This window comes from Balaenoptera ricei, chromosome 2 (genome assembly GCF_028023285.1).
Source record: "Balaenoptera ricei isolate mBalRic1 chromosome 2, mBalRic1.hap2, whole genome shotgun sequence".
Taxonomy (NCBI): domain Eukaryota; kingdom Metazoa; phylum Chordata; class Mammalia; order Artiodactyla; family Balaenopteridae; genus Balaenoptera; species Balaenoptera ricei.
This window is the reverse complement of record NC_082640.1, coordinates 95,324,725-95,340,466: the sequence shown is the minus strand read 5'-3', so window position 1 is coordinate 95,340,466 and position 15,742 is coordinate 95,324,725. Positions and strand designations below refer to the sequence as shown.

General features: G+C 40.3%; 1 protein-coding gene across 1 annotated transcript in view; it reads right to left on the bottom strand.

Moving 5' to 3' along the window:
• Nucleotides 1-15,742, bottom strand: part of ATP8B4 (ATPase phospholipid transporting 8B4 (putative)) — a 165,249-nt gene that overhangs the window by 7,483 nt on the left and 142,024 nt on the right. Inside the window, exons 22-23 of the mRNA XM_059915197.1 lie at nucleotides 13,305-13,388; nucleotides 4,893-5,138 (exon numbers count right to left, since the gene is read on the bottom strand). Coding sequence (XP_059771180.1) covers nucleotides 4,893-5,138; nucleotides 13,305-13,388 — 330 coding nt within the window. The remainder of the gene's footprint in view (nucleotides 1-4,892; nucleotides 5,139-13,304; nucleotides 13,389-15,742) is intronic.

The following is a 15,742-nucleotide window of genomic DNA, read 5'->3' as shown; positions in this document are numbered from 1 at the left end:
AAGCCACCACAATGAGAAGCCTGCGCACCAAAACGAGGAGTAGCCCCCGCTTGCCGCAACTAGAGAAAGCCCATGCGCTCAGCAACGAAGACCCAACGCAGCCCCAAAAATAAATAAATTAATTAATTAATTTTAAAAAACACCTAAAAAAAAAACTGTACATAGATTTTCATATGACCATTTTGACACCGGTATAATCTGTTTACATCAATATTCTAATTCGTTCTGGTTATCATTTCTCTTAAGTTATTCAAATAATAGCAAAGAAAAATCCTTAATCCACTCTTGGCATAAAATTCAGAAGCTGGGGTTCATGGTGATCTGGGAACATGCTCACAAGCCCTTCTCCCTTCCAATAACTTGTTATGGCAGCGCAGCTGAAAAAGAGTAACCTGTTATGGGGAAACCAAGAAAGCCACTGGTGAATATGAACACTTGAGTTCTCAGAGAAAAAAAAAAGTAGGTTCTAGCATCCTTATTTGCATATCAGAGGCACAAAATGGTCCAAGTGAAGGTTTGCATTTCTAGCACAGTCTGATGCAAGGCCACAGATTTACTGCCTGCCTGAGGGGCTCTACCTACATAGTAAACAGATCCCTCTCTGCACATGGAGATATACTTCCCCTTCCCACATGACGTTTACTGTCCTTTAAAATGATGCCCCATAAAAACAATGCTGGCAGCCTTGATGAAACTGCAGGGGTGCTAAAGGGACAGCCTTTACTTTCTTCAAGAGGCCTGAGAACAGAGAGCCCTGCTTTCCATGCCTCAGCAAAGAGATGCTGGCTTTCCAGTTCATTTGTCGAGACATTAGACCAAAATCTGCAGCTGTACCTTTCACCACCTGTCAGTTCATCACCATTAAGAGACACCACTAGCCTGACCTGTGTGGGTATGAGTAGGCAAAGAAAAATCACAACCAATTTAAGAGGACACAATTGGAAAAAAAACAAGGACAAGTGGCTCCTGTTGAGGCAGAACTAATGGGAAAGACAGACAAGCACTATAACAACAACAACAAAAGTAATGAGAACTCTTAAGGAGATGCAATTAGATCATAGAAAAAAATTCTGGAAGAAATAAAAGCATTATTTCTGAATTTAAAAATTCAGTAGAGAAACCAAACAATAATAGTCACTGATGAGAACTGAATTAATATTCTGGGAAAAACAAATGGAAACAATATCTCGTAACAGGGCAAAAACTTGAAGAAATGGGAACCATGTGCAAAAAGATATGAGACACGGATGGCAAATCCATAGATGTCAGATCCATGGTCCCAATATAAGAAATAATGGCATCGTAGAAAGAGGAAAAGAAAGAAAGAGAGAAGTAGCAATCAAAGAAATGACAGAGAAAACTGCTCTGGGATAACAAACACCAAAGATTTTCAGATTGGGAGGGTACTGTAAATTCTAGGAAAATCAATGAAAGAAGTTATGTTCTGGTGACATTTGTGAAGTCCAAAGATAAAGAACATAAGCTTCTAGACACAGAAGATATTATTTACAAAGGAAAGAGAATCAACTTAATATCAAACTGCTACACTGCAACGGATGTAGTGGAAAATCATTTACAAAGTTCCTAAAGAAAAATGCTCTGATTTAAGAATCTTATGCCCATCCAATATATCATTGAGTAAAGATACAGAAAGATTTGAACTCAAAAGTATAACATCTATGTACCCCTTCTGCAGAAATTACTCAAGCTTAGACAGAGAGGAAAGGATGTTAATGCCGCTCTCAAAATGAGCTTATTCACAAAATTCCTGAAACTTATTCTGTGTGTTAAGGACAGCAGTGTCTGATTGAAGCCATGATTTCATGATGGATGCCTTAGCTGTGTCAGAGGCTTCCAAGTCACTCCATTATCTCCTCCTCTGCTACAGAATTGAACACAGGGGAACTAGGCATGGAGAGTTCACAAAGCACCCATATGCTTTATTTAGTTGTGAAACAGACAAAACAGAACTCCCCTTTGAGTGGAGAAATCTGGTTCTGATTTTGGATGCTACCTGTCTGACTGAATTTTGGACTTCCAAGATGTAGAGTGTTAGATGGCTTTGGTTTGAACTTAATGATACTCACTTAGATGGATCAAGGCATGGCAGAGATGCCATTTAAAAGCAGTATATTTACATTTGATTCATTCAATCTATTAAATATTTATTGAGTCATGAAGAGAAAGTCTGGGGTTTAACAAGATCTTTCATTGGATATAAGAGGCTAAGATTTGTAAAAGACATTGTTTATAGGATAGAAAAAGGACTCACCACAGGCAATTCAAACTCTATAAAAATTAAGCCCTTGATTTATACTTTCCCCTTCAAAAAAAACACCCCCAAAAAAAACCACACAGAAAAAAAGACAAAAAACATAGGTGACATGGCTTAACGTATCCACCCAGAGGTACAGACTTTAATGGATTGGAAAGCTTTTGTAAATTCTAACTCAATATCTAATGGTATTGTCCACCATTTGCATAAAAGAGGAAATAGAAACAAACTCAAGATGCCTGATGAAGATCAATGGATCATCAAAAATCATTCTTACCAGATGGGAATGTAAATCGGTGCAGCCACTACGGAAAACATTATGGAGGTTCCTCAAGAAATTAAAACTAGAGTTGTCATATAATCCAGCAATCCCACTCCTGGGCATGTATCTGGACAAAACTGTAATTTGAAAAGATACATGTACCCCAGTGTTCATAGCAGCACTGTTTACAATAGCCAGGTCATGGAAGCAAGTATCCATTGACAGATGAACGAATAAAGGTGTGTGTGTGTGTGTATATATATATATATATATATATATATATATATATATATATATATATATATATACACACACCCCCACAGTGAAATACTACTCAGTCATTAAAACGAATGAAATAATGCCATTTCTAGCAACATGGATGGACCTAGAGATGATCATACTAAGTGAAGTAAGTCAGAAAGAGAAAGACAAATGCCATATGCTATCACTATATGTCAAATCTAAAATATGACACAAATGAACTTATTTACAAAACAGACTCACAGACATAGAGATCAGACTTGTCGTTGCCAAGGAGGGGGGGTGGCGGTTGGGAGAGGGATGGATTAGGAGTTTGGGATTAGCAGATGCAAACTAGAGTAAGTCCCCTACATACGAACCTTCAAGTTGTGAACTTTCAAAGATGCGAACGTGCGTTCACATGTCCAATCACGTAAGTTAGTTCATGTGTCTGGCATACATTGTCACGTGTGTGCATCCTCTACAAGTGGTTGTGCTTTTGTGTACTTTACTGTATAGAGTACGGTAGTACAGTATCTTTATTTCAAGCTAGATCTGCAAGAGGACGACTTCATTGAACTCCTTGTTGTGCAACACGAGGAGCTTACTAATGAAAACCTGATGGAATTGGAGGCCCAGAGAAAGGATGAAGAGAGACAAGAGGAAGAAGAAGTAACTGAAGAACCGAAGAGATTCACGATGCAGGAAATGGCAAGGGGTTGTTTTTTATTTGAGGTGGCACTGTTAGTTTTTGAGGCACAGGACCTGAATGTAGAATGGTACGTGAAGGTTGCACTGGCCGTTCAGAATGCAGTCCAGTGCTACCATGTCATCTATGACTAGAAAAAAAGAGCTACCACCCAGACATCACTGGACTGTTTTTTCAAGAGGGTAGATAGAGTGAATCCAGCAAGGAACCAGAACCTATGCCATCAACGTCAGGCATGAGTGAAATTGCAGCTTGTCCTCCATCTCCTATTGCTGACAATCGTTCAGCTCTATCACCTCCCACCTCCTCTCCCTCCTCGAGTCAGTAACTCTTCTTGCCTGTTCACTCGATGCCAGCCCCTGTATGCCAGCTGTTGTACTGTACTACTGTACTTTTCAAGGTACCGTATTATAAGATTTAAAAGGTTTTCTTTATTTTTTGTGTTTGTTTTTTATGTATTATTTGTGTGAAAAGTATTATAAACCTAATACAGCACAGTACTATATAGCCGATTGTGTTAGTTGGGTACCTAGGATAACTTTGTTGGACTTAGGAACAAATTGGACTTACGAACCGAACACACTCCAGAACAGAACTCGTTTGTATGTAGGGGACTTACTGTATTATATATAGAATGAATAAAGAACAAGGTCCTACTATATAGCACCGGAAACTACATTCAATATCCTGTGATAAACCATAATGGAAAAGAATATGATATGTATGTGTATAACTGATTCACTTTGTTATAAAGCAGAAACTAACACACCATTGTAAAGCAATTATACTCCACTAAAGATGTTTAAAAAAAAAAAAAAGAATATGAAAAAGAATATATTTATGTATAACAGAATCACTTTGCTGTACACCAGAAACACAACACTGTAAATTAACTATACTTCAATAAAATGAATTTTTAAAAAAATCATTCCTACCAGAAAAACTTCTATGAATTTGAGATTCGGATGTGCCACATACATAGCATTGAACCTCTTGGTAATTCCACAGAAATGTACTGCCAAGTAAACGTTATATCTCATTTTGAAACCTGGAAGTTACTAAGTCTTATAGAAGTCATGGGAAAGTTTCTGTTATCATTGGAAAAATTTTCTTCCAAGAAGACAGCACAAGGAGGAAGTAGTAGTATAATCATTTCTCTTTACATGCAACGTGCAGTCCCAAGAAGTGATTGATTCATCGTGAGGTTTCCACTAACATGGAGGTTATAGACACCCAATGCTAATCTCCTACATCTGGAAATTTATGTTAAATCTTCCTGTTTTAATCTCAAAGTGTGTAGTTAAAAAGAAAACCCCAGTATTCCTTTAAAATTACTGTCAACAAATGAAACAGAATTTTAAAAGGTGTAAAGCCATCAAATTAAGATATTTCCACCAGTAGGTTACCTGCACACTGACCACAATGACCAAAGACGTGGCCATGGTCACTGCAAAAGATTGGTAGTCTGCAATGTGCTGTCCGTCTTCTCCAGCCACGTTGTAAAAGGCCCCATACGGGATGAAGAAAAGGACTAATGAGGTGTAGATTCCATGTGCCACGCAGATGAAAAATTTATGCTTGTTAAAAAGTAGATTCAGCTGTCCAGGTTTGTAGAGCTGGGGACAATCCATGCTATTCTGGTCATTAACATCCTGTCAACAGAGAGTTACTTCAGTGGAAGAGGCTTGAGGAGAATTTAGAGAGACCCTGAATTTCCTATCTCCAGAAATAGCACATGCATATCTAAGCATGCCCTAATATACACTACTCATTATTTTGTTTTCATTCCCACTGTAACCCAAAGGATAATAAAATGATCCCATTTTATATAGAGAACTTGAATCTCCAAGAGAGACTCATGAGAGGCCACACAGCTCTTATGGCAGAACCAGAACTTGATTGCACGCAGATATCTAGCTTCAAATTGAAGTTTCTTTCCTGTACTCTCCTGCAGCTGCATTCATGCCCCCAGAATTTTAGTACATCCTGTGCAACCAGTGGGCCCCAGGGGTTAATTGCCAAGGCAGTGAGTGGTAGTGACCAGGGGATGTCAGCAGAGAGCTGCAGAGTCAGAATTGGCCAACCTGAGTTCCCAACTTTGGGGGAAGCGTGAGCAGGAGAAAGGGAACTGGGAAAGGGGGAACTGGATGTGGGTTTCCAGGTGGAAGGGAGCTGAGCCTGAAGAGGTGAGTGTTCTACCCTGGGAGGATTCCACGGGCAGTTACCAGGTGTTCAGGGCAAAGAACTTAGACAGAATGAGAAGGCGTCATGTATGGGCCCAACAGAGTCCTGGGAGAAACTAAAGCTGTGCTTCTCAAACTTCATGTGCACACTAATAACCTGGGGTACAGATTATAATTCAGTAGGTTTGGGGTGGGGCCTGAGTCTGCATTTCCAACAAGCTCCAAAGCAATGCTGATGACCACACTGTGAGCACCACAGCCAAAAAGTATGGCAACGACTGGCCACTGGCAACATCACAGGATCACGGGTAAGGTGAAGCAGCCAAAGAGGAAGCAACGTAGGCATGAACTCTGGGAGCAGACCAAGTTCCCCTTCCTGCCTGTGGGATGACCCAGGCCTTGGCAAATGGAGTCCCATGAAGAACACTGATGTACAGGTCTCTTTGGGAAGTCCATTTTTGAGATGCTAGTGGGTGCTTCTTTCCCCAGTCCAGTGACTGATAAGGTTATATACACAGGCTTTGAAGCCAGACAATCCTGAGTTCAAACCCCAGCTCTGCTGCTTAGCAGGTGTGTAGTCTTGGACCTGTCATTTAACCTGTGTGCGCCTCAGTTTCCTCATCTCCAGAAGTACAAATGACAGCATCTCCCTCACAGGATCACTGTCGTGATGAAATGGGTATGTATTCAGCAGAGTTCTTACCACAGTTGTTGTAATTAAAAAACAGATGCTTCTATAAATAATAACAAAAGAATGATGATAGTAATAGTAACAACAGTAATAGTGTTGCAATCTCAGGGTCAAGTGGCCTACTGCTAGGTTGAGTTCTGTCACATATTGGCCATGTGACTTTAGGAAAGTAACCTGAACTTCTGAGTTTGGGTTTCCTCCTTATAAAATGAGCAGACCCATAGATGGTCACTGAGGCCTTCCAGCATAGCACCCCATGATCTGGAGATCAGTTTAAGTGCCAGAGTTGACAAAGCAGGAAAGGATAGGGGTATATACTCAACTTGATGGCAATAAGGGGCCTTATTATACACACAGTTGACCCTTGAACAACATGGGTTTGAAGTGAGCAGGTTCACTTACACACAGAATTTTTCAATAAATATGTACTATGTGATCCGCTGTTGGTTGAAACTGCAGATGCGGAACCATGGATGTGGAGGGTCAACTGTATAACTGTAGGAGGATTTTTGAGTGCATGGGGATGGGGCCCAAGGCGAGGGGGACCCCCCTAACCCTTCTCTTGTTTCAAGGATCAATCGTATATTTTTTCTCTATATCTCTTAGCCCTTAGGTTGTTTCCATATCTTACTTATTATAAATAATGCTGCAACGAACATAGGAGTGCATATATCTTTTCAAATTAGTGTTTTCGCTTTCTTCGGATAAGTACCTAGAAGTGGAATTGCTGGATCACTTGGTAGTTCTATTTTTAATTTTTTGAGGAACCTCCATACTGTTTTCCATTCTGTTCAGATTTTATACTTAATCATAGTTCAGTCTTCGTAGGATGTATGTTTCTAGGAATTTATCCATTTCTTTAAGTTGTCCAATTTGTTGGTGTATAACTGTTCATATTAGTCTCTTATGATCCTTGTATTTCTGTGGTCAGTTGTAATATATCCTCTTTTATTTCTGATTTTATTTATTTGAGTCCTCTCTCTTCTTTTCTTGGTGAGTCTACCTAGAGGTCTGTCAAATTTGTTTATCTTTTCAAGGAACCAGCTCTTAGTTTCGTTGATCTTCTCTATTGTTTTCTTAGTCTCTATTTCATTTATTTCTGCTCTAATCTTTGTTATTTCCTTCCTTCTACTAACTTTGGGCTTTGTTTGTTCTTCTTTTTCTAGTTCCTTGAGGTGTAAAGGTAGGTTGTTTATCTGAGACGTTTCTTGTTTCTTGAGGTAGGCATTTATTACTATGAACTTCCCTCTTAAAACTGCTTTTACTGTATCCCACAAATTTTGGTATGTTATATTTCCATTTTAATTTGTCTCAAGGTTTTTTTAAATTTCCTTTTTGATTTCTTCTTTGACCCATTGGTATTCAGTAGCATGTCGCTTAATCCCCACATATATGTGAATTTTCCAGTTTTCTTCATGTAAGTAATTTCTAGTTAAATACCACTGTGGTTAGAAAGATGCTTGATATGATTTCAATCTCTTAAATTTATTAAAACTTTTTTGTGGCTTAAAATATGATCTGTCCTTTAAAATGTTCCATGTGCACTTGAGAAGAATTTGAATTTTGTTGCTTTTGGAGGGAACATTCTATATATATACATTGGGTGTATCTGGTATAACATGTCATTTAAGGCCAAAGTTTCTATATTGATTTTCTGCCTGAATGATATATCCATTGATCTAAGTGAGGTATTAAAGTCCCTTCTATTACTGTACTGCTGTCTATTTCTCACTTTATGTCTGTTAATATTTGTTTTATATATTTAAGTGCTCCTATGTTGAGTGTGTGAATATTTACAAATGTTATATTCTGTTGTTGGATTGATTCCTTTATCATTGTGTAATGCCCATCTTTGTCTCTTATTAGCCTTTGTTTTAAAGTCTATTTAGTCTTATATAAGTTTAGCCATTCCAGCTTTCTTTTGGTTTCAATTTGCATGGAATATCTTTTTCCAGCCCCTCACTTTCAGTTTCTGTGTGTCTGCATCTAAAGTGAGTCTCTTGGAGGCTGCATATAGATGGGTCTTGGGTTTTGTTTTTTTTTTTTTTTTTTTTAATCCATTCAACCACTCTGTTTGTTTTGATTAGAGAATTTAGTTCATTTACATTTAAAGTAATTATTGATAGGTAGGTACTTATTGCCACTTTGTTAATTGTTTTCTGGCTATTTTTGTAATTCCTTTCTATTCCATTCTTCTTCTCTTGCTCTCTTCCTTTGTGGTTTGATGACTTTCTTTAGTGATATGCTTATATTTCTTTATATTTTGTGTATTTACTATAGGTTTTTGCTTTGTGGTAATACAAGGCTTATAAATAATACCACATCTATAATAGTCTATTTAAGTTGATAACTGCTTAAGTTTGATTCCATTCTAAAGCTCAACATTTTTACTCTCCCCCCACATTTTACATCTTTTTATCTTGCGTATTACTTAACTAATTATTGTAATCATAGTTATCTTTACTACTTTTGTCTTTTAATATTCATACTAGCTTTATAAGTGATTAAACCACTACCTTTACTATATACAGTTGACCCTTGAACAACACAGGGTTAAGGGCAACAATGCTCACACAGTCAAAAATCTGAATATAACTTTATGGTCGGCTCTCCATATTCATGGTTCCACATCCGTGGATTCACCCAGCTGTGGATTGTGTACCCACACAGTTCAAAACTGTGTTGTTCTGGGCTTCCCTGGTGGCGCAGTGGTTGAGAATCTGCCTGACAATATAGGGGACATGGGTTCGAGCCCTGGTCTGGGAAGATTCCACATGCCACGGAGCGACTAGGCCTGTGAGCCACAATTGCCGAGCCTGCGCGTCTGGAGCCTGTGCTCCACAACAAGAGAGGCCGCGATAGTGAGAGGCCCGCGCACCGTGATGAAGAGTGGCCCCCACTCGCCGCAACTAGAGAAAGCCCTCGCACAGAAACGAAGACCCAACACAGCCATAAATAAATAAATAAATAAATAAATAAATAAATAAATAAATAAAAAGCGAATAAAACTGTGTTGTTCAAACCTTTTGACTGAGATTTATTCCTTCACAAGTTTTCTTGTTACTAATTAGCACCTTTCTTTTCAGATTAAAGAAGCCCCTTTAACATTTCTCATAAACCTGGCTTAGTAGTGATGAATTCCTCTATCTTTTGTTTGTCTGAAAAACTCTCTCTCCTTCAATTCTGAATGATAACCTTGCCAGGTAGAATATTCTTGGTGAAAGTTCTACCTTTCAACTTTGAATATATCATGTCACTCCCTTTTGGCCTGCAAAGTTTCTGCTGAAAAAAATCTGCTGATAGTCTTATGGGGGTTGCCTTGTATGTAATAAGTTGTTTTTCTCTTGCTGCTTTTAATATTATTTCTTTGTCTTTAACTTTTGACAGTTTGATTACAAAGTGTTCTTCTGTGGGTCTCTTTGGGTTCATCTTATTTGGAACTCTCTGAGCTTCCTGGGTCTGGATGTCTGTTTCCTTCCCAGGTTGGGGAAGTTTTCAGTCATTATTTCTACAAATACAATTTCTGCTCCTTTCTCTCTCTCTTCCCCTTCTGAGACCCATATAATGTGAATGTTGGTCTGTTTGATGTTGTCCTGTAAGCTCCTTAAGCTATCTTCACTTATTTTCATCCTGTTTTCTTTTTGCTGCTCTGATTGGGTGAGTTCCTGCCTTCAAGTTGACTGATCCTTCCTAATGTTTCATCTAGTCTGTTGTTGAACCCCTGTAGTGTATTAATCAGTTCAGCTCTTGTATTCTTCAGCTCTATGACTTCTACTTGGTATTTTCTTATATTTTTCATCTTTTTGTTGAAGTTATTGTGTTCATCCATTCTTCTCCCTCTTTAAGATCTTCTCTCTAAGATCATTGCTTTCCTCTGCTTCTTCATTTTGTTTGACTCTCTGTGTTTGTTTTCATACAGCTGACAAAACAAACACTTCTCCCTGTCTCCAAAGAGTGGCCTCATGTAGGAGATAAACCTTATTGTTCAACCCTGCCCCAGCTCTTTGTTGTCTCTCAAACCTTCATGCTTGTTCAAACAGCCTATTATATTTTTAAGGGCTCTCAGTAGTTGAGAATGTGCCAAGACATGTCAGTGTCAGGGTCAGATTACAGCACCTAGATTCAGGCTGATTGGAATCTAGACCCTCAAGCAGCAGTTTTTAAAACCATGCAAATATATACCTGTGGGACTGCAAGAATGAGCCTCGCTGGCCATGAGAACCAGGCAATCTAGGAGGTTCCCTATGCAGCCGTCACAAAAGTCAGGGCTCCAGACTAATGCATAAGCTCTTTTCTGGGAGATAGCAGAAAGCTGGAGCAAGGCAGAGGGAGCAGACCAAGATGGCATCCACAGCTTACATTCCTTGAGAGCAGCTTCCTCAGCCACTAGGAGTGTGCCAAACTTGAAGCCTGCCCCTCAGGCTGAGGCTCCAGGACAAACAAAGAGGTCCTTTTTCCAGAAAGACTGGGAGTGTGTCTCAGTCTGCTGTCTGTGCAGTGCCCTGGGGGCAGCCTGCCAAGAACCAACTCTTCATTTGCTACTGTTTCATGGGACCCAGGAACGCAAGCCCCCAGCCACAAGAGCCAGGTGATCAAGTGGTGTCCCCCTGGACAGCAGCTACGAGAACCAGGGCACCAGACACATGTGAAGATCCTCTCCAGGAGACACTGGAGCTCTGGCATGTGGCATAGGTAGAGCATGAAGATACTGCCTGCCCTCTGAGGTCTCTGGAAAGGATGACAGTCAGCCCCTAGATGCATGTTTAATTGGACGGCTGCCCCTCGAGGCCTCAGCTATAATGATTAGCTAATAGGCCTCCTTCACAGAAAGACTGAGCTCCTGAGTCTGTTGCCTCTTGCTCTGCCCTGGGAGGGGTGGTAGATATTTAAGAACTCTCTCTCCACTGGTTACAATCCTGTGAGACCACGAGTGTAAGCCCCACTGGCCACCAGAGCCAGATGATGTAGGAGTGTCCCCTGGCAGCAGCCGTAAAAATCAGGACACCAGATAGGAATATGAGCTCCTTTCTGGGTAACGCCGATTACTATAGTCCCATGGGACCAGGAATGCAAGTTCCCCTGGCCTCCAGAGCCAGGCAGTCAAGAGGTGTCCCCTGGACGGCAGCCACAAAAATAGGGGCACCAGACACATGTAACAGCTCCCTTTCAGGAGATACTGGTGCTCTGGAGTATGGCAAAGGGAGAGTACAAGGATGGCACCCCCCCAGTCTCTGTCCCTGGAGTGTGTCCCAACGGGTTCCTAGATGTGTGTGTTAAATAAGATGCCTTCCCCCAGGCTGATGATTTAATATAAGCTGGTGAGCCTCCATCACTGGGCATGATCTGCTGCCTCTGAGCTGGGCCCAAGGAGCAAGTGGGTCTGAGCACATGGGCCCATTCAGAGCCATTTCTTAGATCGCTTCAGTCTTGTGGGTCTTGGGACATGAGCCTCATTGGTTTTAGGAGGTTCATCTCTCAGGTGCAGGTGCAGGTCTTAAATGTTAAGGTGCCCAATGTGGGGTGCACAGCCTTCACTCCTAAGGGAGAAGCTTCAGGTTTTGAGTTTTCTCCCTGTTGAGGATTGTCATGCTGAGGGCAGGGGTGGGGTTTATGGTGACATTGTGTGCCAGCCTCTCCAACTGGCTTCCATGTGGTTTTCTTCAGCCAGCCTTTAGGGTTTTTTAAGAGAAAATTTTTCCTTCTGTAGCCGTAGACCCACTGTGTCCACAGGAAGAGGTGAGTTCAGGATCTTCCTATAACACCATCTTGAATTCTCCCCTTATTATATATTTTTTCAAATTGCACAATAACCATCTTTTCCCAGAAATTGCTTTATTTTTAATATTTTACTCCACATTCTGGGCAGCTACAAAGTACCAAGGAAAGGAACACTTGTAAACATGGGCACTTGGAAATGAATGAGCTTATACCCTTACATCTAAGCTCTTCAAGAGTTCATTACTTTTTGTAGAATTTCACAAAATATGTTGTTCACAAACTGCCCTTTTTACATACAAGAAGTGAGGCTTACAACTGACTATGGGAATGGGAGAGTAGAGTGAGCTCATAATGCGAAGATTTATATTTTGCAATAGATGGCTTTGGGCCAGAAAATGAGGCCTAGCAAATGGATCTAACAACAGCCTGGAGAAAATCTGATCTCTTTAAAAATACTTCAAAAAATTTTTTTAAACAATACATTCTGTGCCATGGAAGCTCCTCTGGCTAGCCTTTCACTTCCCCATAGGCAGCCAGACTTTGTCCCCATCCAGGAAGTACCCTCCAAGGGTCTGAGTGTGCCAAGGATCTACCATTTTATAAATGATTCCCTCCCTTCTCTCCCCTCAAGCACATGGAGCTAAACCAAAGAAAACTGCTCGCTTTCTCTCTCCATGGCTGTGGGGCTCCTCTCCCATTGGCAGGGTGTTCTTCTGGCCTGGAGTTCCTGTTCTGGGCTGTGCTGGACAGTGTCACCACAGATGCTAGCTCTCTGCACTCCAACCCAGCTCCATGATTTTCTATGTATCACTGCACGGTTCTCTGCACTTTCAGAGGCTAATACAGTATTCCCTGCTGTGTGAACCACAGGTACTAGTTCTGAGGCATATTGATCAGTTTTACGTGAAAAATAAATAAGTAAACGTGCAGTTCTATGAGTTTGGGAAATGCTGGGCTACAATGAAATTAAAGAGACTGTTTCTTGCAGGACGTCTCAGAGCCTTTAGAGAAATAACGTAGGGTGTGAATCTTTAAGAGGATAGTAATCAAGCTCTGATCTTTTGGGGGAGGTGGGAGATCTGGAAGGGTTTTTGAGCCATGCAATACCTATTAAAACAACTGCATTCCTAGGACTCTATGATTCGTGTCTTCTACTTAGAAACTAAAAGCAACTGAAAGGCATCAACAGAGCAAACTACATTATAAAGGCAGAGATAAACACGTACCTGGTCAAAAATCCCCATGGCTAAAACAGGCAGTGATGTGTAGACAATGTTATAAAGGGTAATGAACCACTGGTCATAGACAGTCTGAAAAGAAATGAACATGTCAGTGAGAAATATCATCCATAGGTGTGAGAACATTCACTTTTAGGCTCTTGGACTGACTATCTCAATTTCCTGAGTTGGACGGGAGTTTGGTGTTAGAGTCAGACAGACATGAGTTCTCCCCAGGCTCTGTCTCTTATCAGCTCCACTGCTTTAGTGGGGTACTAGATCTTTCTAAACTTCAATTTCTTCATCTCTAAAATGAAGCCGTACTCTCACTTGCAGAGTTGCAGTGGGGGTGGATGAAAGGGTATCATACATGCAGAACACATAAAACAATGCTGGACACACACAAGGCCCTGGCCCCTGTGGTGGGTTATTTCATTCTTTAGGTTTTTAATGGCTTGTAATAAGTCCAATTACCTGATCTAAGTGATAAACAAGGATCCGCTAACATCTTCAGAGGGAGATACAGAAATGAACCTGTCAGCCCCACCCTCTGTTCAAATGGAGAGCTTTTTCTTGGGAGAGGTTTAAACCAAGGTAGACCTGGAATTAGCTGCTCACTACAGTGGGTATAAATAAGTAAGACAATAAAAATATCCCCTCACACCTATAGAGAGCACTTCCCTGCATGAGCCTCACTAAAAGTCAATGAGGCATGTGAAACGGTCATTATATCCCCATTGTATTAATAAGTGCCTAGAGATATAGAAACAGAATGTAATAAGTGTTACAGAGCTTATCACAGGCAAAGGCAAAAATTAAAACCTAGGTCTCCAGATCCTAACCAATGTCTGTTCTACCACTCTATCATACATTCATTCATTCATTCAATATTTATTAAGAAACCACTATGTGCCAGGTACCAGGTTCTAGGCAATAGTATTTGAACATGATACAATCAGATAAAAATTCCATATGAAATATGCATTGTAATGGTGTCAGGAAACAAACAATTTATACAGTAACGAAGATATATATATATATATATATATATATATATATATAGTTGGTGAGTGAATGAGTGAGACGGTAATCAGTACTAGGGTGGAAAAGGGATAGGAAATATAGGAGGGCTGTAACTGTGATAAGGTGATTGGAGAAGGTCTCACTGAGAAGTAATATTGGAGAAAAAATCTGAAGGAAATAAAGAATCGAAATTTGCAGTTTTCTGGGACAGGAAAATTTCATAGTGCAAGTAGAGTGCATGAAAAATCCCTGAGGCAAGAAAGCATCTGGTATGTTCAGAGGACAGCAAGACAGTCCATCTGGCTGGAGCAGAGTGACCTACAGGGAGTATAATGATGTCAAAGAAATAAAGAGGAGGATCCTATGGAGGTAACCATGGCTTGTTCCCTAAGTAAAATGAGAAGACATTAGGGGATTCTGAGCAAAGAAACATCCTGATCCGATTTGTATTTTAACCTGAGCACTCTGGATGCTGTGCTGAGAATAGACTGAAGAGGGGCAATTGTGGAAGTTGGGAAACCAATTAGGAGGCTACTGCAGTGCTCCAGATGAAAGATGAAGGGGGCTGGATCAGGTGATCAGCAGGGAGAAGTGCTAGATTTTGAATATATTCTGAAGCATATTTTCTTCTTAGGGCAATTCTGAAAGCAATGAGGAATCTTAAATGCAAATGTTCCAGACAGAGAAACTAAAGGTAGGTTCTACATAGTTATATAGGTAAGGCAATCCTTTAAATCATGCCCTGTACATGTACACTATATTGATGACAAAATATTTTGGTGTCTTTATTGCTAAATCTGGATTTGGACTACTCTAGGTCTTAGCATTATTGTTTACTCTTGAGATGGGTGTATATTTGTTCAAGGAAAGGGGAAGTGGAGGCCAGCGTTCAAAGGCCAAATCTCAATCTGGACTGTTCTGTTGAAGCTCCACAGGTGGTTTTATTCAATACTGAATAAACCAGACACTATGAAAAAATGGTGATTATTGTATTCTGAGCAAGGTTAGCCCCATGGTAAGAAGTAAAGAGCATGGACATTCCCACTGTCAGTCATCTCAAGGAGAGTTCATTCTTAGGGCAAAAAAAAAAAAAAAAAAAAAAAAAGAGAACAGAAAAGAGAAGTGGGGTAGATGAGGGAAGGAAGGAAATTATTTTACTCTCTGTGTATCTCAGAGAGTTGAGGCCTGGAATCGACATAGGAAAGACCTGCTCAATGTCATTCTCTTTGAGGGGAGGCTAAACGACAAGGCAGGAAAGTTGAATTCAACCACCAATAAACGGCTGAGGCAGGATTTAGGCAAAGCGGCGACATTAGTAACTACCAGCAAGAGGCCTATGCCTGTGACTGAGAATAACCATTCTAGTAACCAGTTTTTAAGTTCTCTGAATGGTGATTCCCTGTTGTTATTCTTTGAGGCCTGCT